The sequence below is a fragment of the Archocentrus centrarchus genome, chromosome 3 (genome assembly GCF_007364275.1).
Source record: "Archocentrus centrarchus isolate MPI-CPG fArcCen1 chromosome 3, fArcCen1, whole genome shotgun sequence".
Taxonomy (NCBI): Eukaryota; Metazoa; Chordata; class Actinopteri; order Cichliformes; family Cichlidae; genus Archocentrus; species Archocentrus centrarchus.
The window spans coordinates 21,023,325-21,050,027 of record NC_044348.1 but is presented as its reverse complement, the minus strand read 5'-3'; the positions used below and the strand labels follow the sequence as shown (position 1 = coordinate 21,050,027).

General features: G+C 40.1%; 1 protein-coding gene across 1 annotated transcript; it reads left to right on the top strand.

Moving 5' to 3' along the window:
* The first annotated feature begins 12,495 nt into the window (after positions 1–12,495).
* tacr2 (tachykinin receptor 2) lies at positions 12,496–25,792 on the top strand. Its single transcript, XM_030720203.1, has 7 exons — positions 12,496–12,630; positions 13,751–14,046; positions 22,876–23,070; positions 24,619–24,769; positions 24,868–24,987; positions 25,067–25,143; positions 25,310–25,792. The coding sequence occupies exons 1-7, from the start codon at positions 12,496–12,498 to the stop codon at positions 25,620–25,622; spliced, it is 1,287 nt and encodes a 428-aa protein (XP_030576063.1). The 3' UTR covers positions 25,623–25,792.
* Positions 25,793–26,703: the final 911 nt, after the last annotated feature.

The following is a 26,703-nucleotide window of genomic DNA, read 5'->3' as shown; positions in this document are numbered from 1 at the left end:
CTTTGGCCGAGTGACTCACTTGAATGCAGTCTCTTCAAAAAGGATTTTTGGACAGATTTGGACATTATCAAGCCCCTCATCAACAACCCAGCTTAAGTATAACATCTTGAATCAGATTTAGCCATTCTGACAGTTATGCTCCATGAACTGATTACTTTTGATTCTGAAATTGATTTCTAGACAGAACGTTGATTTAGATGAATTGATTAAGAATTGATTTTGAGCTATATGCAAACTGCTTGAGCTGAAACCTGCATAATAATAAAATTTGACCCTAAAAAGTCAGTATAATTCGTTGAGAGTTACTTCCCTTTTTACGGTACCCTTACGTTCATGCAATCAGTAAAATAATAGGCAAGATAAGCTATAACATCTGGTTCTATTTGGACACACTAGTCGTATGAAGTCCACTTCAACTTAAACATATGTCCCTTGGGTTTATTTTTCCAAACCGATAAAAGATTTCTGGTCGGTTACAAGTGCACTTATCAAGGGGCTGGCTGCTATAACTATCTGGACTTTGTTTTGGGTCGTCTGTGTGAGCCTTCCTGAACGATAGCATCAGAACAGAGAGGTAGAGGGGCAGATGATAGGATTATCAGCAGTTAGAGCCAGACGAGCAGCCCCGCCACAGCTTAAGTAGTATCACTGGGCTCGGAAGTGGGTAATACCCTGTCGAACCAAATGATCAGGACCCTATGAAACGGAGAAGCTGTCACAGAGGTAAATACCTGTGGGATCAAACAGTGGCCATATACATGAGAATGACATCATTAAACATAGGTGGTGGCACATTCAATGCAGTCTTTTTTTTTTTTTTTTTTTTTTTTAAACTTTATTATTTATTTTGATGTAGAAAAATAACATACAACCAAACAAACAAGAGGGCTAGGGCAGGTACCAGGCGATCACATTATTCATCATATTTTACAGGCACATTACTATTCTATATATACACTAGGAACAGGTTACAAATCAACCAGAGGGGCAAAATACTCCCAATTCACACCAGTTAACTATTCCAAGCCTTTGCACGTGTAACAGTGCCATTTTTCCCAGAGTCTCTCTCCTTTCTCCCTTTGAAGACGTATTGAAAAAGTCAGCATCTCCATGTTATGAATCAGGTTTACAATATTCATGAAGAGGTTCAGGGTAGGAGGGCTTAGCTGGAGCCAACATTTAGTAATTGCCTTCTTGCTTGCAATCATAAATATCCTCAGCAAGTATATATCGCTTACACTAAGACCTTCAGGAGATTCTCCAAGGTACATAGTAGTAAAAGAAAAAGCTAAAGTTATACCCAGAGTTTCATAGATTACTTGCTTTATGGCGTTCCAGAACATCTTCAACTTCGGACAGGCCCAAAAGACATGAAAGCAGTCCGCACAGACCTCCCCACACTCCCTCCAGCACGCAGCTTGTGAGCCACCTATTCTTGATTTCTGTTTTGGTGTAATAAAAAATCTGATTAAATTCTTCCAGCAAAAATCACGCCATGTTAAAGAGTTTGTGGTGGATAGTGCATTCTTCCAGATTTGTCCCCAGACTTCCTGTAAAATTGTTATGTTTGCTTCTTTTTCCCACCGTTGCCTAATATAATCTGTTGAGTTCCTATTCATAGATGAGAAATTTCTGTAAAGTTTACCAATGATGCCTTTTGTACTCTTGGCAGCATATGCATCCATGAATAATTGTATTATTCCTGGATTTACAACCAAATCATGGGACTTGATTTCCCTCTCAAATAAACTCCGGATCTGTAAGTAGCGATGGAAGTCTTCTCTGCCCACTTCGTAAGTCCGGCACAGATCCTCAAAATTTAGTAGCTCCCCGTTTTCTATTATTTTACAGAATGAGGTGATTCCCTGTTTTACCCAAGTTCTAAACTTGTGATCTATCAATGCTGGAAGGAAGCAAGGGTGGTATGCAGGCCAACTTAACACCCTTATCTGCTTGCTGAGATGAAATTTTTTTAACCACCTCTGCCCACTTTTTCAAGGAGGAACTTACACACAGATTTTGTAACTGATATACTTGGGGTAGCCTGTCCAAGCAGCCCAAAACAGACTGTATAGGGAAGTCCAGCAAGGAAAGCTCAATGTCCTTCCATTTTGCCTCATAGACTGGGTTACACCAGTACACTAGTGGTCTGAGTTGGGCAGACAAATAGTAATCCAATAAGCAAGGGAGGGCCATCCCTCCCCTCTCCCCAGGCAGCTGCAGAGTTGAATATCTTACTCTTGGCCTTTTATTACTCCATATAAACCTTGAAAAATGCTTATCCCACTCCCTGAATTGTTTTGCCGGGACCTCTACCGGGAGTGCTGCAAACATATATAGCAGTCTTGGTAGAACATTTATCTTTATTGTTCGAATTCTGCTGCCGAGGTCGAGGGGAAGCAGGCTCCACCTATCCAGGTCCTCATATATTTTCTTATTTATCCATTTGTAATTAACATCGTATAATTGAGCGAGATTTTTTGTTAATAAAACACCCAAATACTCTATTTGTGGTTGGTGCCAATTGAATCGATAGCTAGCTGTTAATTGTTTTGAGGGGACAAAAGAAAATGTCATGACTTGAGTCTTTTGTATGTTGAGTCTATAACCGGAAAGTCTACCATAAGATTCCAGGATGTTCATAAGCAGTGGGATACCAGATTCAGGGTTTTTAATTGTCACCAAGACATCATCTGCGTAAAGACATATTTTGTTTTCCACAGCCCCTATTGTCACCCCCTCCAGCCCTGTCTCCTCTCTGATAGCCTGAGCCAATGGCTCAATAAAGAGGTTAAACAGTAGTGGGCTTAATGGACAGCCCTGCCTACATCCTCGTTGTAGTGCTATTCGATTTGAAAGGCTTCCATTAATTTTAATTCTTGCTGTTGGGGAAGAGTAAATCATTTTTATACATTGAACAAATCTCTCGCTTAACCCAAATCTCCTCATTACCTGAAACAGGAACTCCCATCCAACCGTATCATACGCCTTCTCGGCATCTAGGCTGAGAAGGACTGCACTTGTTTTTCCTTTAGTTATATGGTCAATAATATGAATGGCCCTTCTTACACTGTCATGTGTTTGTCTATTACCAATGAAACCCGTCTGATCCTCATCTATCAGAGAAGGCATCAAGATACTCAATCTCTTAGCTAAAATTGCAGCATATAATTTGTAATCTATATTTAACACACTAATTGGTCTGTATCCTTTAGGGTCTGTTTTGTCCTTCCCCACTTTTGGTATGACCGATATAAATGCTTCCCGCCATGATGGTGGGAGGGCACCACCTCTCAGAGTATGGTTAAAAGAAGCCATTAATAATGGGAGTAAGGGTCCCCTCATTCCCTTATACCACTCTGGAGGGAATCCATCACAGCCTGGTGATTTGTTGGTCCTAAGATTTGATATTCCCTGGTCAATTTCCTCGACTGATATTTCTGCCATTAATTTATCATTTTGTTCTTTCCCTATGGATGGGAGATCCAATGAAGTAAGGAATTTTTGAATTATATGATCATCTACTTTGCCTGGCTGAGTGTATAAAGCTGCATAATATTCTTCAAATGAACTCTGAATTTCTTCCAGTTTACTAGTCATCTCATTTGTCTTTATGTCTCGAACTTTGTAAATTGTGTTTTCCGCCTGTTGTTTCCTAAGTTTCCATGACAGCAGCTTGGAAGCTTTAGGCCCTGCCTCATAGTATCTTTGTCTCGTATATTTGAGTTTTTTTTCAATTTCTTCATTTAGAATTTTGTGAATCTCCTGTTTAACAGGCCTCATTTGTTCCAACAGTGAGGGATTTCTATTAATCGAATGCATCTGTTCCAATCTTTTCAAATTTTCCTGCAGATCTGATAGTTTTTTTGCTCTGATCTTCTTCAGATTGGCACATTTTGCAATAATTTTGCCCCTAATATATGCTTTAGCTGTATCCCATAGGATTGTAGGGCTAACTGCTCCATTATCATTAAGTTCCAAGTAGACTTTCAGTTCCTCTGCCATTTCCGCTTTAAATGAGGTACTATTTAATAAACTTGTGTTAAGCCTCCATAAAGTGTTTTTAGGGCTTTTGATTAAACTAATTTTCATAGTTAAACCCGAATGATCAGAGATGTCTCTTTGTCCAATCATGCAGTCCTTTACTATATGGAGATCCTTACTGAACATAAAAAAATAATCAATTCTCGTATGTATTTTATGTCTAGTTGAATAGAAGGTAAATTCCCGATCATGTTTATGAGTATATCTCCATATATCAACGAGTGCCAGTTCTTGCAGAATTTTTTTAAAATGCTTTTCCAAGTGAGTTTTCCTTCGTTCATGGCTGGTTGTATCAAGTTTTGGGTTTAAAAGCAAATTAAAATCGCCTGCACATATACATACCCCGCTTGCCTTTTCAGCAATAAGGCTAAATACTTCCTTGAAGAAATATATACTGCTACCAGGGGGTGCATAAACATTACATAAAGTTACCTCTTCTTGTTCTAATTTCCCCTTTAACAACACAAATCTGCCTTCTTTATCCTTATGTTCAGCCGTAAGATCAAACCTGCTCTTATTTGATATAAGAATGGCTACCCCTCTCTTTTTACCAGATCTATGGGATGCAAAATATGTGTTTTTATAACCCATTTTCTTTAGTTTCTCATGTTCTTCATTTGACAAATGTGTTTCTTGCAAGAAACCAATGTCAACCCGCTCTCGTTTTAACTTTGAGATGACCCTGCTTCTCTTAATAGGGTTTTTTAAACCATTCACATTTAGAGACTGAATATTATAATACTGCATACCTTCTACACACTATTAGCATGGTTCCTTGTACCTGTGTAACAACACTCCCAGCCCTCAAAACAAACCAAATACAATAATACACAATGACTGAACTTGTCATGACGATGAACAGGTCTTCCAATTAAGAGGATCTCTTACTTCCTCTTAATGTAGGGGAGCTGCCACTATGTGGGGCCCCTACTTAGTCGCCTACTTAAAGAAAAGGAAACTAAAGTAATTAATTTCCGAGTCACCTGCATCGCTCCATCAACACTCTTGTTTTGAAGGGGTCACAGTCCTCTCGATCCTCCTGTGTGGAGAAAAAAAACACCCAGCAGTGCTCTAAACAGTAATAATCAACTAGTCCTAAGCTCTCCCATAACATGATCAAATGCTTCTTTGACGGGAGGACACAGGGAACAAATCATTCATCCGTAGTGACGCCCTCTCCTCCTGGTCGCTGAAACACCTTTAGCCTCTCCCGTGCGTTCTCTCGTGCGTTCTCTCGTTGGCAGAAGATTGTTGATCATCTCCGCTGTAATGACTTTGGATTTGCTTGCAGACACCGGGCCCACCGCGAGTCCACGTCGTCTTAAATCCACCGCAGCCTCCTCCGCGCTGTTATAAATAGCCATACCTGAATCAAAGTGCACGCGCATTTTGGTCAGCGGGGTTTGGAACCGGATGGCCTTCTCTTTAAGCGCTTTCTTCACAGGAGCATATTCTCTCCTCTTCATCTGAACGTTTTCGGCATAATCGTGGTCGAAGAATATGCGTCTCTCTTGTATGTACACAGGCTTCTTCCATGCCGCGCGGAGGATTTGTTCCTTGATATTATATTTCAGGAAGCGTACCACTGTAGAGCGAGGTGGGGCACCCGCCGGAGGCCGCGGACCCAGCGCTCTGTGGGCTCTCTCTATCCCCAGGCTTTTCTCACCATCCAGGTTCACGCTGTCCCCCAACTCAGTTTTAATCAGGTTTTCCACGTATCTCTGCATGGAAGTGCCTTCTGCATTTTCAGGGATGCCATAAATCCGGAGGTTATTACGGCGCGAGCGTCCCTCCAAGTCTGTGATCTTCTCCTGAAGCAACTTCTGGTTGTTTAGCAGTTGAACGATAACATCACGCACTCCGACGTCCCATTTCTCTCTCTCCGCCATGTTCTTCTCCATTTCTCCGAGGCGCTCAGCCACCTCCCCAATCTTGTTGGTGGCAGCGCTAATCTGTTGGTTTATTTCGTTAGTAAGCTCATTCAGTTGAACTTTAATGTCCTCCTTTAAGCTCGTTCTCACTAGGGATAACTCCTTCTTCATCTCCGATTTAAGGTCCCGCATGCCCTCCGCCACTACCTCGGCCACCACCTGTCTCAGTGAGCTAACCGTAGCAGGCAAGGCCTCAGTCTCCATCTTCTCTCCTTCGTCTGAGCATGTTCCACACACTTTGCTTTCGAGTCGCAATTCTGAGCTCCGACCTGGGACTCGCCCCTTCCTATTTTTATCCCCACTCATTTTAAAGTAACTTTTGGCGTGTTAATAACTTGAATTAGGGGGCTTTAATCATTGTCGATGCAGGGTCACCTTCTTATGCTGCCACTCTGGCCGCCATGACACCCGGAAGTCATTCAATGCAGTCTTGACTAACCCCTAACCCTAACCCTCAACCCCCACACACATCTTACTTCAGGTGACCTCACCGTGGCTTCACCACCCATGGTGGGAATGACGCACGCCTTTTTTTTTCACACCTTGGCTCATGTGATGACGTCTATGATTAATAGTGGGTCAGTGACCACCTCCAAACAGGACAGCCCATGCAAATCTGATCCTCTGGCAGCCCATCAAAGACTTTATAACACACACTGTATCCAAAGCATACATGCAAACCACTGAATATACAGTCAAGGACCAGAAGACATTTTAGGGTTTTAATAATCCAGTTATTAGGTTGTGTGAACCCTCGTCCTTTTGGCGGTTATAGCGTCCTTGCTGCAGTTTGTTCAGCACCAACAGCGGCTCAGTTTTTATCAGCAGTGACTCAGCCAACAAAACATTTTGCATCAGTAGGAGGGAGCTGTGTGATTGGCTGTTTTCACCCTGTTGATACATTTATTACTTATACATCACCTTTATTACTTTCATCAATGAGAAAATGACCTTGGACTAAAAGCGGCAAAGTAACCCAAACCTTTTCAGGGCCTATGAAATTCAATCTTTAAAAAATAATTTTATTCAGATTTTTTTTTGTCTGCACTGGGAGTACAGACTGTGAAAAATGTTTATGCATGTCAGCACACAGATGCAGTCTTTGAGATGTGCTCAGGTGCAACTTTTAACAGAAGTGAAAATTGACTGAGCCACTGCAGGAATCTGGTTTTATCTTTGCTAGTTCAAGCAAGTGAAAATGAATTTCATCCATTTCTGATTAGTTTTTAGACCCCTGATAGCTATCACTGTGATTCTGGGTCAGATTCACTCAGGAGACCACATTTATGAAGTCCTACTACACCTTTTCAGAAACATTTCATTTCTTGGGCCTGCATCCTTCAATGCCCTTCACTAGGCTAACATGCTTGTGTGATCACGTGAATGTACACACAGCCTGTGTACACAGTACACAATCAACAGACTCTACATGTATCCATTCTTTTGTGCAATCACATGTATGATCACATACAATAGAGTTTACTGGCAAGGGAGGAATGTGAAGAGCAGGTATGCAACAAGAAGCAGGTAACAAGGTCAGAAACTGCTGTAAAAACACAAATTAGAAAAATATACAACAGTAATAGAGACACTGAAAAAATATTGCAAGTGTCACCGTCTACTTGTTTACATTATAGAGTATGCTGTTGAACTGCTTCAAGGATAAACTCAAACTCAGTGCAATAACCAGAAATTTTTCCAAACAGTGTAAAAGAAAGTGTACATGGAGTGTCCTCAGAGGCACCATTTAGTTGGTGATAAATAATGTGGATAGAAAGCACAGCACACACTCTTAGCAAGAGGGGCAGGGAATAAAAGTCAGTTTCTGTAACTACACAAGCCTATCCTCGAGGGCCGAATATTTGAGCACAAGGTAACTATGTGTATATTTTTCAGAGCAAAAAGATTACATATTCCCAGGTGGTACATGGTACATATTTGCGGTGTTGCTTTGAATTTTAAGGTGCAGTATCAGAAGACACACTGAGTGGAGATAAATACAAAAAGAAATTCATCTATCTATACATTTTACTTTGAGGTTTTAAGGTTTTTCTGTTTAAGCATTTAATACTGAATACAGTTTCATTATATATCTGTTTTTGTATCAGCAAGAAGGTCCGGTGTTTGATTATTACTGTGGCCTTTGTTCTGTGGCCTTAGGTGCAGATGTGAGATAAATAAAGCTTTGAATTGCCAGCAAGACTACAGAAGTGCTAAGAAAATGTCAGTCTTATGAATGAATAATAATATAAATTAATGGTTACTTTATTTTGCACCTTTTCTTAAAGGTCATGTTTTGTACTGTTGCATTAGGGAAACAATTTTCACCAAAGGTTAAATACTGATCCAAATAAATACCCCCTGTCAAGAACCTGCAGGGGCCAGAACAGTAAAACTACTTCATGATAATATAAGCACATATAAGTACACATAAGCCCAGTCTCAAAACTTCTACAGTACTGTTTAAAAGTTATCCACCCCTCATTTCTTTATAATATTGATAGGAAAATGGGTGCAGCAGTTTATTGAAGCATGTATAAACATACATGCAAATATAGTATATAAGGCAGAGACAAAGTCTTCACAATTGTAACAAGCTTGAAAGTCAATATTTGGTACAACCACCTTTATTCTTCAACAGTCTGAACTCTCTTATAATTTCTTTCTTATAATTTCTTTAAGTAGTCTTCAGGAATAGTTCTCCATGCTCCATTCAAAGGTCCTCTTTGGGTTTTGGCTGCATTTTGTTCAGTTCTATTACATTTTATTTATACAGCACCAAATCACAACAAACAGACACCTCAAGGTGTTTTCTGTCAAAACGATCTCACTTCAATAATGTTGAGGTTCGGGCTCTGGGGAGACCGATCCATGACTGATGGTGTTCCATTGTGAGTTTTTTCTATTTAGGAATACTTTTACTGCATTGACATTGTATCTACCAAACAGATGTTTTCCAGATGGTACTGCATGGTGGATCAAAAGCTGATGGCACTTTCATGTGTTCGTAATTCCATTAATTTCGACAAGATCTCCAGCACCACTGGCAGAAATGCAGCCCCGAATCATGGCAGAGACTCCACTGTGTACCTCTCTCCTGACTTCCTCCATACATACTGACAATGATTTCAAAAATTTGGCATGCCTTTTCTCCATGTTTCCCTTCCTTAAGAAGGGTTTCCTGACAGCCACCTTTCTACGGAGACCATTTCTGATGAGGCTTCAGTGAACAACTGATGGATCAACTGAAGGGCCAGACACATCACTCAGGTCCTGTGTCAATTCTTTTCTGGATTTTCTTCCCTATTTCACAATGACATTACTTTTAGATACTGTTTATCTGGCGCAGAAAGTTCTTTTAGGCCAACAACGTCTTCTTTTGTCCTCCTCTTGTCCAGTGCACTTCAAAAAAGTGTATTGCCCAGAGAGCAAAACCGAGATGCTTAACAGTGCAATTTTCAATGCAGTTCAGTTCAGTTTTATTTATATAATCCTTCAATAATACAGAGAAACTTCAACAATCAGATGGCCCCCTATGAGCAAGCACTTGGCAACAGTGGGAAGGAAAAAACTCCCTTTTAACAGAACAAAACTTCCGGCAGAACCAGGCTCAGGGAGGCGCAGTCATCTGCCGCAAATTTTGACAATACATCTCAGTTTTTCCACATTCACTGAGTTAATGGATCACTGGATTCATGTGCATTACCATTTACAGATTGCAGTGGGTTTATAAAGGCATAAATCCTTCACATGGAGTTTTGAAACGCAAACAATATGATTCAAACTATTTATCTAGATGGAAAAGTACTTTGAACTTTCAGTACATTTTCATTCTTGTGAAGAAATCCTTGCATCACATCAACACACCAGGAGCAGCAGTAAATCTTAATGAAAAACACTGAGTGCACAGCAGTGTTCAAACTTTGCAAAGCCAAAGCCATTCAGTGGGCCAGATTGGATCTTCTGGTGTTCTGGCAGCATGTATGACACCCCTACCACCCCAGGGACAAAGTGTTGTACTCATTAAAGTACTTGATTCCTTAAGACTGTATATTTCTACTGTCTAAACACAGATAGACAGTGCCCGGCCTTCACGTGAAGAGAAACTATTTCAGACCAACACACAGACTGTTCACAAGAACAACACTCACGCACATTTAAATACTTTTATTTAGGTTTACATTATCCAGCAATCCAGCAGTTTGGAGGTGTATCGATCTCTTGGGGACTTGAAAGTGTTTTGTCATGTTTCAGAGCCACAGTTCTAACTGAAAGTAGACAACTGCAGCCTGTTTTTTTTAACGTGTGACATTTCAGTAACTGCAAACACAGAGTTGTACTTTGCAAGTATTTCGGCATGGGTATTTAACCCCACTTTCAACTCTGCAGTCAGTTTACCTCTGATAACAGCAGTAGATTGCATATCAAAACTGCTACTCATTGGAGCACCTTTTTGCTTTTCACTGGGAGAAAGTGCTCATTAAAAGACAGTGTGAACAGCGTGCTGGTAAATACTGGATTTCTGTTGTGCTAATTTTTAATAACTAAGAGGTAAAAACAACGTGAAGTATGACCTCAAATAAATTTATAGATGCATCAAATGAGACCACATTGCTCAAAACTCAACAAGACCAGCAAAAGGATGCAAAACACAAGTGAGCAGACAAGAGAGGCTCACAATCCTTGCCAAGTATTCATGAGCAAAGAAAAACTTTACAGGCATGCCAAAACGCACAAAAATAATTGATTGGGGAGGATATTCATGCTTAAATTGATTTCTAGTGGTTGTAGACGATGTTTGTGTGGGTATGCAGGTTGAACACCTCAAGAATCCAAGAGATTTTCTGTTGTTTTCAGAGTTGCATTGAAAACTTAATTGAAGAATAATTTTGCTTAAGAAATTACATTCATGTGGTTGTGTTTTAGCACAGTTAAATTTACACACACACACACACACACACACACACACACACATATATATATATATATATATATATATATATATATATATATATATATATATATATATATATATATATATATATATATATATATATATATATATATATATATATATATATATATATATATATATATATGAACAAGCACAGCTCTTACAAGCTCTCAGTCTGACAGCAGGAGACGCAGCATGTATCTCCTGCATGCTGTTTTTTTGTAGACATAGAAGATGGGCCGTGATGATGAGTTCGGGCAATTTCAGAGAAACCGTCACAAAAGTGCTTCAGAGTCTAACAATTGATGGCTGGAGAAATTACATGTAGCTGTCGAATTCAGGAATGAACTGTCCCTTTCCTTTTTCTTGGCCCACCTTAGCTTTCTCATTCTCTGTCCACGCTCTTAGTTATTTTTTCCCCTTCCCTTGTTGATATTCAGCTGTCTTAGAGATGAAGTCATAAAATTATGCACTGTCTCCGCTGCTCCTTCACCCTCTCTTCTTTAAATGTTTAAATTTCTGTTTTTTTTTTTTTTCATCGCATTTCTCGTTCTTGTAAGACGTTTGTTTTGGCAGGATATTACAGTTTAGATTTTACAGCTCACACCTGTCTTCATCTCTCTCCCTCTGCTCCTGAAGGAGCTCTACGCGCGTTGGAGCGTGCCTAAACGGCTGCGCTTCTCACTCTCAGATCAACATGAGCAAGTCACACATTCCAGCAGAGACAGGCAGAATATATGCGTCTAAGAAGGAGAGAGAGTAAAATCCGGTGAAATGCCTTAATGGATTATTGGATGGACCTGTCCTTTACGCAGAAGGAATCTAATTTTCGGACAATAGCCATGGACTGAGTTTAGAATTGACCACTTAACCGCGTAAATAGAGAGGTAAGAAATTTGAAACTAATAATTTGATTTTTCTTTATCCTTGGAAAGAAGTTTTTTTTTCTCCTGCTGTCGTCCAGTGCATTAATTTATCACTTGTGCAGTTACGGCATATTGTGTGTGACAAATGTGCGTAATGCATGCTCAGTCATGCATGCATTCGGCTAATCTTAAAGCACTTAAAAAAGACAAAAAGAAAGAAACTAAGTACTTTTTTAATTTGATGTTTTAAAAGAATCGTTTTCTACTGTAAAGATTAGGCTATCCGGAGAGCGGAAGTTGTCACCACAGTGATACTTGCATGCTGAGCCAAATCCCGTCACAACGACTGATGTCGTTGGCTTAAATCTGATTCAAAAACTTTAATATAAATTAAAACCGTTCAAAAGACGATATGAACGCCAAAGAGATTCTCACATTCACACCTTGTTTCGGACTTAAATGTGCAGCTTAAATGTAGTGCGTAATATAGTGTCAGAATGAGTTGGTGGCTTTAATAGTTGCTTTTATAGTGCAATTATTTTATAGACATAATGATACACAAACAATATCTTTACTTATAAGCCACGTAGAAGAGAATAGTTTTTATTTAATCTGTCCGTCACTGTGGCTTATTACGCACGACGCACAAGGTACATACATTTATACACAGGTTCTGTCACCAGCCAAACAGAGAGCCAACATGGACGCTGATAGTCTGATACAACATATTGAACGAGACACGGAGACCACTTCATGGCCATTATCGATGACCACTGAGTGGTTGGAGGACGGGAACGAGACAACCTGGAATCAGTTCCAGCAGCCCGACTGGCAGGTGAGAGAAAAATACTGAGATAAGAAATGAAACTGATTAAAATCAGAACTGGAGAATTGAATTGAAGTTTGGCATTTACATGAAATCCTGATAATAAAAGAAGAGGAAGAATCAGTGAAGGAAACGGGTCTATTATTTTTTCCCCTTATTTTTAAAATTGTATGCTTGAAGGACAAAAAGCATGTCTGTGACATCACTGATGTGAAAGCCAAGTAAAGTGGCTAAAATAGACAAAAATGAAATGGAAAGAAGATGAATGTGATTTGTCTTAAAGACAAAACAATATTTCCACTTTATATACTGTATATTAGTTAAGTTAGCTGAGGGCTTTTTGTCCATGTGCTATACTGTCACACTGTTTAAACATGCACCACAGCCTACAGGTTACTGTGCTCTCCTCTTATCTGTGCTTGGCTGTCTAAAGTAGCTCATCTCTTTACATTACTGCGACAGTGGTTGGCTGGGTATGGACAGGTGATGGATGGCAGGGTTTTTCATTTTTGGCTCCAGATAAAGTGCAGCATGCCTGTCTCATTGATTTTCTTATAGGTCAGATAATGAAAGAAACAGGGTCTACAGATATTGAATGTTGTTGAAGACTGGTGGCTGCTTGTCTCAGACTAGAGTTTGCCCATTATAAATTGGATGCAGACTTGGATTCTGGTTTATCTTTGGAGGGACGAGATAAACTAGGAATGTCCTGTGTAAAGTAACTTAGAAGTCAATTTCTGAAAATGTTTGTTGCTTAGGGAGGCTGTCTTAGGAGGTAGTGCGGGGTATCTACTAAACAGAAGGTTGGTGGCTCAATCTCCGGCTCCTCCAGTCTGCATGTTGAAGTATCCTCGAGCAAGATACTGAACCCTGAGTGTTAGGTTAAAATCACTTAGGCACAGAAAAAGGTGCTTGTGTGAATGGGTGAATGAGGCTTCTAGTAAGAAAATGCTTTGAGCGCTCAAATAGATTGGAAAAATGCTTTCTAAGTACCAGGCCATTTGTTGTAGGTGTGCTGTGCAAGGATGGGTTGTGGTTTGTAAACATACATATACATGAATTCTGTTTTTGTGCATTTGTCCAACTTTAAATAAGAATTTGACAATAAAGATCTCATCTCCTCTCCCAGGTGGCTCTCTGGGCTATAGCGTACTCCCTCATCATCCTGGTGTCCATCACTGGGAACGTCACAGTGATCTGGATTATCCTCGCTCACAGGCGAATGAGGACTGTGACCAATTACTTCATCGTCAACCTGGCTTTCTCTGATGTCTCCATGGCGAGCTTTAACACCCTTTTTAACTTTGTCTATGCGCTTCACAATGACTGGTACTTTGGCCTGGGTTACTGCAGGTTTCAGAACTTCTTCCCCATCACCGCCATGTTTTCGTCCATATACTCAATGGCTGCCATCGCAGTGGACAGGTGAGAAAGCTCTCGTACAGACTGAGTTCAGAATATGTGAGTACAGACGACGATCTACAGTAGAAAGTGCACAGGCAGATTTAAACCATTAGACTGAATCACGAGCTGTTGGCTAGCACAGGAGGTAATCTGGTAATCTGGAGTACAGGGAAAACAGTGGGAGCACATAAAGTGCCACAAAATCACAAAGAGCTAGACTTGAAAATACAGTCGAGTCTGAACATGTCTACTGGAGCTGCTGAAGTGTAAGTTCTGCTAGAAATTATTGTAGGTGAGTGTGTCCAAACTTTTGAGTGGTACAGTAGGTAGCAGGGTTGGTGGAGATGAGAGGAGAAAAAAAGGGGGATCAGCACTGAAAGCATAGCGATCATGTGAAAAATATGAGGTCAACTGCTATTAAAATGAACACGTCACTACATGAGAGAAGCTTTTGTACCATCAATCAGACACTAATGGGGTGACTGATCTCCATCTTATGCAAACACCCATTTAGGAAGTGCATTATACAGTCAAAAAAGGATTCAATACTACTTAATGAAAAATTAAACTCAGCAGCATATTGTGATTAGCAAATAACCCTGTGTTGCATTTCTAGCCTGTGATGTATTTATGCTTATTTACTTAACTTTAATCATGGTGCATTAATGTGGCAAACATACTGGGTTGATGAGGACAAACTATCCTGAAAGCCACTTGTCATTCCATGGTCTTTATTGGCAGACCTAGGCATGCCCAGTACACTGTATTTCATCACTTTGTCTGCAAGAACATGGATCATTTTCAAAGGGTCTGTGAGAGTCAGGGATTTGGCATTTGAGATCAAACAACAGCTCCTTGAGTAGCATCATTTGCTCTCATCCTCAGAAGGTGGTACAGATGAAAATGCTGCGTGAAGGAGATATGGGTCAGCAGGCGAACACAGATGAGACACAGATGCCATTATTGCTTACTAGAGCATGAATGGTCAGCCTGTTATTAGTATAAAATCTGTGCTCAGTACATGATATATGTAGATAATGAGCTACAAGTTTATAGGACCATGTGTACAACCTTATGGCAGATGAAACTTATACAATAAACACTGATGTGTTTTATGTTTATTGTGAGGCTCAGCATTAAAGAAGGGTGTTTCTGATGTTTTGTCCATACAACCTCACCCTAACAACTTAAATGACCATAGAGTTGAAATTACACAGTGGAAACACAAACATTATACATGTTATTAAGATCTTATTGGCTTTTATTTTGTTAGTGTTTGTTTGTTTTGTTTACCTTGGGCACACATAATAAACTCCTAAATGCAGACCTTTATATCATGGTCTCTAAACCATGTGGACAGTTAAACTAATTTCAAACTCATATGAGTTTAATAAGACAGCATCATAAAATAAACTAGTGTGGAATCCGGAGAAACTAGAAGATATCTGAGTCAGAGTGGCCCTCTCAGAGGCCTGACCTAAATCTCATAGAACACCTGTGGGCTGTTGAAAAATGTCAGATCATTGATGCTTTGGTGAGGTTGAGCTGACAGCTTTGCTGACTGAAGCATGAAGGAAACCACAGCTGTCACACAAACTGTTTGATTCTGTGTCCAGGTGTCTTCAGGTAGTTTAGCAACGATGCTGAACTAAATACTAAAACATTATAACAGCAATCTTTAGTATTAATAGGGAAGGTCTGGACAGCTATGCTTAGACTGCTGCTCTTGTGACCTGGGCCTGAATAAGCAGTATAAAATGTATTAAGAACTCCCATTTTAATTTTAATTCTGAAAGTTTGTATTTAAATAGCATTAATTCATGCACAACCGTCTTCTTTATTTGATTATGGTGCTGTATACTTTGAAAATAAATAAGTTTTGGTGTGACATTTTTTTTATCTGATGCAGTTAATGCTTTTAACAAAGCATTGTATGTTGCAGTACAGTTGTTCAAGGAAAGGGAGTTACATTAGAGTATTTCATTATGCTTTCATGTGAGAGTACAAGATTTACACACTCAGTTTATTAAGTACACCTTTTTAGTACTGGTTGGAGCCATTTTTGCATTCAGAACTGCCTTAATTCTTCATGGCACAGATTCAACAAGGTGCTGGAAAATTTCCTCAGAGATTCTGGTCCATATTGGCATGATAGTGTCATACAGTGGCTGCAGATTTATTGTCTGCAAATCTATGATGTGAATCTTCCATTACACCACATCCTAAAAGCTCTGTCAGACTGAGATCTGGTGACTGTGGAGGCCATTCAAGTACAGTGAACTCATTGTCATGTTCAAGAAACCAGTTTGGGATGATTTGAGCTTTGTGAAATGGTGCTTCATGTTGTTGGAAGCAGCCAGAAAATGGGCACACTGTGGGCATGAAGGGACAGAAAAATATGGAACAATGGTCAGCAACAATACCCAGGCAGGCTGTGGCTCAATTATTATTAAGAGGCCCAAAATGTGCCAAGAAAATATCCCCCACACCATTACGGCAGAATGGATCCATACTCATGTTGTTTAAGCCAAATTCTGATGTGTAGCCTAAGTTTCCTGTTTGTAGCTGACAGGAGGGGCACCAGGTGTGGTCTTCTGCTGCTGTAGTCCATCTGGTTCACGTTTGGACATGTTGTGTGCCCAGTGATGTTCTTCTCCATACCTTGTTTGGGACAAGGGGTTATTTGAGTTACTGTTACCTTCGTATCAACTTGAAGCAGTCATTCTTCTGTGACCTTTGGTATCTATGAGGCATTTTCAACCAAAGGACTGTTGCTCACTGGATAGTTTCTCATTTTCAGACCATTCTCTGTAAACCCTAGAGATGGTTGTGTGGGGAAATCCCAGTAAATTAGCAGTTTCTGAAATATTCAGATCAGCCCATCAGGCACCACCAACAATGCTATGTTCACTTAAATCACCTTTCATTCCCCGTTCTGATGCCTGGTTTGAACTTCAGCAGGTCATCTCGACCATGTCTAGATGCCTAAATGCATTGAGTTGCTGTGACTGGCTTATTAGATATTTGCATCAATGAGTAGCTGAACAGGTATAGATAATAAAGTAGAGGGTGAGTATATATTTTACACAACTCTGTATGCTGAGCAGAGATGTAGTGACAAGTGAGCCATATGCTAAGAGCAGTCCAGATATAAAATCTACTTATAATATAAAAATTCCTCCTCATGAACTTCTCATTTATTAGATCAGTGGCTTGTTCAGGCCTTTTGTTTAGTACCACTACAGCGGGAGAAAGCAGGAAACATGTTCATCCTTGGCCCCTGTGGGACATGGTCATGAAATCTGCCTCCGGCTACCAGGGGGCATTGTTGAGGCTTCTCACCCTCGTTATTAAGTAGGGTTCACGACAAAGGCATGCAAACACCCCCAAAGTACAACACAACACAACATGATTGTCTGTGTATTTTTCTTTCTCTTTCAGAGGCTGTGTGCTTGTGTGTGTGTGTGTGTGTGTGTGTGTGTGTGTGTGTGTGTGTGTGTGTGTGTGTGTGTGTGTGTGTGTGTGTGTGTGTGTGTGTGTGACAATCCAGCACATAACAGCAGGGTATAAGATGCTAGCAGGCAGGGCATAGATGGAAGGCCATATCCAAGTGGCTGGCATAGTATACAGGAACATCTGTGCTGAGTATGACCTGGAATTCCCAAGGTCAAAATGGCATACGCCTCCACGGGTGGTGGAGAATGGTGGGAGCTACGATCCCGTAGCTAACCAACCGGACATAGTAGTGGTGGACAAGCAGAGGAAAAAACCTGTAGCAATACCAGGTGATGGCAACATCAAGACGAAGGAAGACGAGAAGCTCAATAAATACCAAGGGCTCAGAAAAGAGCTAGAGAGGATGAAGAAGGTGAAGGTAACAGTGGTCCCCGTGGTAATTGGAACACTTGGGGCAGTGACCCTCAAGCTGGAAGAATGGCTCCAGCAGATTCCAAGGATGACAGCCGAGAACTCTGTTCTGAAGAGTGCAGTCCTGGGAACAGCTAAGATCATGAGCAGAACCCTAAAGGGTGAAGACCTGGGGGACAAAGGCCGTCCACAGGGCGAGTGGGATTTTTTTAATTAAATTTTTTTTTTATATTTAAAAATAGTTATTATTATTTTAACAGGCACTGCAGTTGGTGAACCATTTTATGTTTCTACCTGTGCTCTGTCCCCTTATTTCTCCAGTTTTCTCCCCCTTTTCCTTTTTTCTCCTTGCTCTTTGTTCCTGCCCGTCCAACCTGGCAATATTATATTACACATGCACTTGTGTAACTAATATTAGACATGAATAAATAAAATAAAATAAAAATAAAAACGTTAACAAGAGGAGCGTATAAAGAATTTATAGAGCTCTTATAGTAAAAGAAAATATGTATGGCACAATAGTGCATTCAGATCATGATTCTGATAGCAAAAGCTGCCAGACAGGATAGGCTATATAAAAAAAAAAAAAAAAAATACATACAGTGAGGAAATAATTATTTGACCCCTGCTGGATTTGTAAGTTTGCTCACTTCCAAAGAAATGAACAGTCTTTAACAAGGTCTCCCATCCCATGCATGAAACTGTTGCTGAGCTGGAGAGCTCCTTCAGTGACAGACTGCTGCATCCTAAATGCACAAAGGAGCGTTACCGCAGATCCTTCCTCCCAGCAGCTGTAAGACTTTATAACCATCACTGCTCCCAACAAAAACCACAATAGCCTACACAATGTAGGATAATATATAATATACTGTAAATAGTCCGGCCTGTTAAGGTTCAACACACAGGCACATCATGTACATTGTATATAGTGTTATTATTAGTAGTATTAAGGTTAATCTTGTTTGTTGATTTTATATATATTTTTATTCTTTTCTTAATAGTGTGAATTATTATATTTTTACTTATATTTATAATAACTGCGGCTGCTGTTACACCCAAATTTCCCCTCTGTGGGACAATAAAGGCTGTTTCTTCTTCTTCTTCTTCTTCTTTTACAGTGCCTTGCGAAAGTATTTGGCCCCCTTGAACTTTTCAACCTTTTGCCAATTTCAGGCTTCAAACATAAAGATATAAAATTTTAATTTTTTGTGAAGAATCAACAACAAGTGGGACACAATCGTGAAGTGGAATGAAATTTATTGGATGTGTCAAACTTTTTTAACAAATAAAAAACTGAACAGTGGGGCGTGCAATATTATTCGGCCCCTTTACTTTCAGTGCAGCAAACTCACTCCAGAAGTTCAGTGAGGATCTCTGAATGATCCAATGTTGTCCCAAAAGACTGATGATGATAAATAGAATCCACCTGTGTGTAATCAAGTCTCCGTATAAATGCACCTGCTCTGTGATAGTCTCAGGGTTCTGTTCAAAGTGCAGAGAGAATCATGAAGACCAAGAAAACACACCAGGCAGGTCCGAGATACTGTTGTGGAGAAGTTCAAAGCCGGATTTGGATACAAAAAGATTTCCCAAGCTTTAAACATCTCAAGGAGCACTGTGCAAGCAATCATATTGAAATGGAAGGAGTATCAGACCACTGCAAATCTACCAAGACCCGGCCGTCCCTCCAAACTTTTATCTCAGACAAGGAGAAGACTGATCAGACATACAGCCAATGGATGAACTGCAGAGATCTACAGCTGAGGTGGGAGAGTCTGTCCATAGGACAACAATCAGTCGTACACTGCACAAATCTGGCCTTTATGGAAGAGTGGCAAGAAGAAAGCCATTTCTCAAAGATATCCATAAAAAGTCTCGTTTGAAGTTTGCCACAAGCCACCTGGGAGACACACCAAACATGTGGAAGAAGGTGCTCTGGTCAGATGAAACCAAAATCGAACTGTTTGGCCACAATGCAAAACGATATGTTTGGCGTAAAAGCAACACAGCTCATCACCCTGAACACAACATCCCCACTGTCAAACATGGTGGTGGCAGCATCATGGTTTGGGCCTGCTTTTTGTCAGCAGGGACAGGGAAGATGGTCAAAATTGATGGGAAGATGGATGGGGCCAAATACAGGACCATTCTGGAAGAAAACCTGTTGGAGTCTGCAAGAGACCTGAGACTGGGACAGAGATTTATCTTCCAACAAGACAATGATCCAAAACATAAAGCCAAATCTGCAATGGAATGGTTCACAAATAAACGTATCCAGGTGTTGGAACGGCCAAGTCAAAGTCCAGACCTGAATCCAATCGAGAATCTGTGGAAAGAGCTGAAGACTGCTGTTCACAAGCGCTCTCCATCCAACCTCACTGAGCTCGAGCTGTTTTACAAGGAAGAATGGGCAAGAATTTCAGTCTCTCGATGTGCAAAACTGATAGAGACATACCCCAAGCAACTTGCAGCTGTAATTGCAGCAAAAGGTGGTGCTACAAAGTATTAATGCAAGGGGGCCGAATAATATTGCACGCCCCACTTTTCAGTTTTTTATTTGTCAAAAAAGTTTGACACATCCAATAAATTTCATTCCACCTCATGATTGTGTCCCACTTGTTGTTGATTCTTCACAAAAAATTAAAATTTTATATCTTTATGTTTGAAGCCTGAAATGTGGCAAAAGGTTGAAAAGTTCAAGGGGTACGAATACTTTCGCAAGGCACTGTATTTAATGGAGAGAGAAAGAATATCAAACAAAAAATCCAGGAAACACACATTGCTACTTATTTAATTTACTTATTTATTTTTATTTGCCAAGGGACTGCAGATGGAAATTATCTAAGAGCTAAATCAGGTACAGAGCATATTTTCCATTTATGTCATTAATGTTTTTTGTACCTGGTCCCTGAAAGAAATAAATTTTAAAAAATGTAGCGAACCCCTTGTTTATAGTGGTAAGACATTTATTGTATTTTGTCACCAGGTTTGCACACATCTCAGGAGGGATTTTGGCCCACTCCTCTTTACAGAGACTCCTTTAGGTTTCTTAGCTGCTGCTTGGCTGTGGAGGGAGCTGAAGCTTTCTGTAGGACTGAGGTCTGGAGACTGGCTTGGCCACTCCATGACCTGAATGTACTTCTTCTTTAGCCACTCGCTTTGTTGCCTTGTTGGTATGTTTTGGGTTATTGTCATGCTGCGAGACCCATCCACGACCCATCTTCATTGTTTTGTCTGAGGGAAGAAGGTTCTCATCCAAGAATTCATGGCAAATGGCCCTGTCCATTGGCCCCTGAATGCAGTGAAGTAGTCCTGTATGTTTAGCTGCAAAAGGCCTGAACATGTGCCTTCTTGAACAGGGAGATGATGATTTCAATCCATTACAGTGTAGTGTGTTACCAATGATGTTCTTGTTGGCTGTGGTCCCAACTCCTCGTGTAGCTTTGGGCTGATCCACCACCTTCCTAGTGATCATCCTCACCCCATGAGGTAAGATCTGTCATGGAGCTCCGGACCGAGGCCGACTGATGGTCATTTTATATTTCTTCCATTTCTAAATAATCACACCAACAGTTGTCACCTTCTCACCAAGCTTCTTGCTGATGGTCTTGTAGCTCATTCCAGTCTTGTGCAGGTCTACAATCTTGTCCTTTGACAGCTCTTTGGTCTGGCGCCCATGATGGTGGAGAGGTTTGAATGGAATAAATTGATTCTGTGGACAGTTGAGATCAGGAGTATCTGTAATTGACTAATTGGTTGTAAGCAGTGTGCCACACGGGCACAAAGCCACTCTGTTGGAGCCCGAATTCTGGCAAGGTTGCACGCACATGTACTTATTTCACTTAGTGACATGCAAATCAACTTATAAAATGTAAGTGTTTTTTCTGGATTTTTGGTTAATATTCTGTCTCTCTCCATTAAAAAAAATTAGAGACTTACAAATTCAGCTGGGGATCAAATCATTATTTTCACCCCTGTATGATTTTTCTGTTGTTTCAACTATGCAACATCAACCTTGAGAGTTTCTGAGCCCTTTGATCTGACACGTGACCGTGCCAGTCAAAACAAGTTAAAACGTGGGGCTGCTGGAAATGAAAACAACTGAGAACTGGATAATAAGGTTGACATAAAAGTAAATAAAAAAATAACTTCATCTTTGTCTGAATGGTTTTATGGAAGATCTCATGAAACAGTTATTATCCACAAAACATTCACAAAATCAATGCATTATAATGTAAATTTATGATTCATAACCACAGCTGAAAGATTTCACTGTAATGGTGACAGTACTATGTAACACTGCTAAGCATAAAAAAGCAGACTGCATAAGAGTCAAGATGGGTTGTCATGGCTACCACATTCATTGGCATTTATTCATATTATTACACCTTCATTAGTACTTTGAATGAGGCAACCTCTGTATTATACAGTAGAGTGCTGCAATGAGGGGAAGGAGCTTTAATATATTATTATTAACTCAAATCACAGGAAGTCATTGATAAATAAATTATTTTCTATTTCATTGTTTTTCAGTGTTTAAGAAAAAAAGAATATTGTATACTTGATACTAGTATCAAGTATACAATCAGTATCAGTATCAGTCTAATGATACTGGGCTTTTATCCCCTGACAATTAGTGTATGTTTCACAAATAATTAAATATTTTAAATACATTTTGTTTGTTCAAAATATGAAAAACACTTTTGAAACAGGCTGTTAAAAAAAAAAGACACTCAACATGAACCTTTTGATTAGTGTTGAGAGACACACTTTGAAACTGTTGTTGAGTAGCTAATGGTTTGATGGATGAGTGGGTAGTTTTCTGTCATAAAAAAAAAACAAAACACTTTTTTTTGCGTTATTGTGCGCATTGATGAGTGCTATCAAGACTTGCACTATTTTCCCTATCAATGCACCATAACTGAATATCTTTTGACAATGGCACATGAAGGTGTAACTGCACAAAGTTTCTATCTTTTTCAGGTACATGGCCATCATCCACCCTCTGAAGCCTCGCCTCTCCTCCACCTCTACAAAAGTTGTGATTGCCCTGATATGGATTGTGGCGGTATCACTGGCTTTCCCTCAGTGCTATTACAGCGTGACAAGATTCTATTACCCCAGAACTGTGTGCATGGTTGACTGGCCTGATGATTATGGAGGAACACATCAACTAAGGTAAAAGAAAGTTTTTACACACACACACACACACACACACATAGAAAGATAGACGGTCACATCTCTAACATTGCCTTTATTTTCCTGTAATGCAGTATTTAAAAGTGGAAGAGGTTGATTAGATTTTTACATTTACCAGAAAAGCAGGTGAGGAGTGGGTATGTTAAATGTTGCCATGGCTGCTGAGGTTAAATCAATCTCTTGTTCATCTAAAACATTAAGAACTCCAAGTCACTCTTTTTTTAAATAAATTTTTTTAAATTCCCTAAATGCCAGTCATGTTAACTTTACAACTTCAAATTCATTTCAGCATATAAGACTTTAAGAAGAACATATTTCTTTGAACAATTCATCTTTTCCTGTGGTTTTTCCCCCACTGGCAAACTTTTAAAATTTTTCTTTAAAAAAAAAAAGAGTGACTTGGGGGACAAGGGTAGACTCAGACAATAAATATACGCCAGAAGGTAATTAGGCAAGGGGGAAACAGCTGGTGAGAACGAGACACAGGTGAAATAAATCACAGCAGAAGAGACAAAGGAAGCAAAACTAAAGGCAAAGCACAAGAAATACAAACTGTCAAACCAAAGCAGAAAGTGCAAAGTAAACAGGGAAACCAGACACATGAAAGAACTTAACATAGAAGACTTGACACAAGTGGAAGGGACACTAAACTCTAAAGAAACCAGACTCTAGAAATAAAACTAAATACACTAAAGAACACATGAAGTAAATATAGACACTAAACAAACCAGGAATCACAAGGAATTAAATAAACAGAACTAAAAAGTCCAAAAAAATTGAAATGCTGGGTACGCTGACACAGGACACCTTCTGCTAATACAAAAAATATTTTTAATAACATGACTCATTCATATTTTATCATTCAAATAACCCTTCAGTTTAAAAGTGTGGCAGAAAGTGGGCCCACAACTTCCCAATATGTGATGGACATAAGTTAAAGCTGCAGCAGGCATACATCCAGGAAAGCTGAGAAAAACATCCCTCCCACTAAAGAAGAATTGGCATATGCATGTGCTTCATACATGATGAGTTTTGGCTTCATCATTGAATGACTCTCTCCTTGGAAAACTCCCTCTCCCTAAATGCAAATTTTTTTACTCATCTGATCTCTGTGAAAAGATCTGTGATCAGCTTAAGTCGCCCATAACAAGCTAAATTCTCTAAAGCTGGAAAAAGAAAGACAAGCTCAGAGTCTAGGTCTCTCTCGGGCCACTAAAATTAAAAGAGCTGGAAGGTTCAAATGGTTTTTTTTTTCTTGCCTGATCACACCAAAAACATTTGCCCAGCTTTAAACAATTAAGCATTCACTCATGTTAGCACATTTTTTCTAAGCACATTTCCAAATTTGATCAAATGATCAAGTAGTTAAAGGGAAGTTATTGCTGAATGAAAGGCATGCAGAAAAGCATGAACCGAAACTAGATCACTGGTATTTGAACACATGACATGGGATTTATGGTGCTGGCCGTGGTGATAACAGCTGAAGGTTGAATGTTGTTATTTTATTGTCTCTCCATCTCAATGCAGTTATCAGTTTGCAGTTATATTGCTGATCTACTTGCTCCCTCTGCTGGTGATGCTGGTGACCTACAGTTTAGTCGGCCGATCGCTGTGGGGTGGACACATCCCCGGAGAGGCATCAGACCATTACCACAGCCAGATAAATGCCAAGAGAAAGGTTAAACTGTTTTTTATTACTACTCAGTCTGACAACCAATCTTCTGAGCTGACCTGACCTTATATGTGCTGGCTTATATGTCTTCTGATTTTCCATAGGTGGTGAAGATGATGGTTGTGGTGGTGGTGACCTTTGCCCTCTGCTGGTTGCCCTATCATATCTACTTTATACTGGGCTCATTTAACAGAGACATTTATAAGCAACATTACATTCAGCAGGTTAGCGGCTGCCTCTCTGTTTTATATTCTTGAGTCTGTAATTCTGTGTTTGCTCACTATTTGTTTGTGTCTTTATCAGGTGTATCTGGCCATATTCTGGTTGGCAATGAGTTCAACTATGTACAATCCTATTATTTACTGCTGTCTAAACCAAAGGTAAAAAAAAAGAACAACCCCAAAACAAAACAAAAAAAACAATAACATATTCAAATGCACACACACACTGTATTGTCTTATATCCTCATTAACTGTGCCAAATTAAAACAATATTTGTAACTTATATAAATCAGTAAATCATACATAAATCAAACTCTCCCTGCAGGTTTCGTGCTGGTTTCCGTCGTGCATTTGCTTGGTGTCCCTTCATCAAAGTGTCAGAGGAGGACAAGATGGAACTGCAGCACACACATACCTTCAGAGTCACCATGACACGCATCCACCATAATGACACATCATCCATTAGAATAAACAACACATACACCTCTAATACGCTTGCCACCAGTGACCTGGTCACAGAGAGAGATGCTCGCAGGCAGCTTAAGAAGAACACATACAACACACACAACACACATTTGGTGAAGAAGTTGGACGTTATTAAATCCCCAACTGCTGTACTTATGGAGCATAATGAGTGATCGCTGACAGACATGATGATGACAACATTCTCAAAGGGAAGGCTGAAGGCTTTTCTGGCAGAAGAGCTGTGAATAAAAACACTACAGCCAGTGGAGACAGAGGAGGGCCTCCTGAGTACTGGACAGAGTTATTTAAGACATTCATTCCTGTGGAAATCATTGGACCACTAACTTTGCTTTGGTGATATAATACATGATAGATGAATGTGACTATCAAACTAATGCAGAAGATACAGCCATGTGAAAATATACTTCTGTCATTGGAGCATTTGCTGCTACAGTGTGTAGATTAATCCAACCGTAGTTTGCTGACACTGCTCCAAAAAAATGAAGGGAACACTTAAATGATAGATCCCATCTTGATGAATGAAATATTTAAGTTAAATAATATTTGCTGATACACTTTGTGTAATTCATTGAGAACAAAACAATGTAAGTCAGTAGCGTTTACGGCCTTCGTGTACTCCCAACTCTGTCTGGGCATGCTCCTGATGAGAGCAGATTGTGTACAGGACAATCGCTGCCCAGATTTGGTTCAGGGCGTCAGTGAGTTACTGAATAGTCTGTCTGGCAACGTTGGATGCACCATCATACATAACATCTCAGAGGTTCTCAACTGGAGAACCTGAGGGCCAGTCATCCAGGATCTGCATTGTCCTGCACGGGGAGGGATCCAAGGCTGACTGCACCAGCGTAAGGTCTGACAGTTTCATTCTGGTATCTAACAGCAGTCAGGGTACCATTGGCTAGCAAGTGGACATCTGTGCAAATCTTCAAGGACCCACCTGCCCAGATCATCACTAACCCACTACCAAACCTGTCATGCTGGATAATGCAGCATCATGTTCATCATGGCATCCCCAGTCTCTTTTCCATCTGTCACATGTGCTCAGTGTGAACCTCCTCCCATCTGTAAAGTGAATGGGGCACCAGCACCAGTTCTGGTGTGTTCTCTGGCAAATGCCAGTTGATCTGCATGGTGCTGGCAGTGAGCACAGATCACACTACTGGACACTGGACCTTTGGGGAGTCTAATTCTAACAGTTTGGTCAGCAGCATGCACATCAGTAGCCCACTGAAG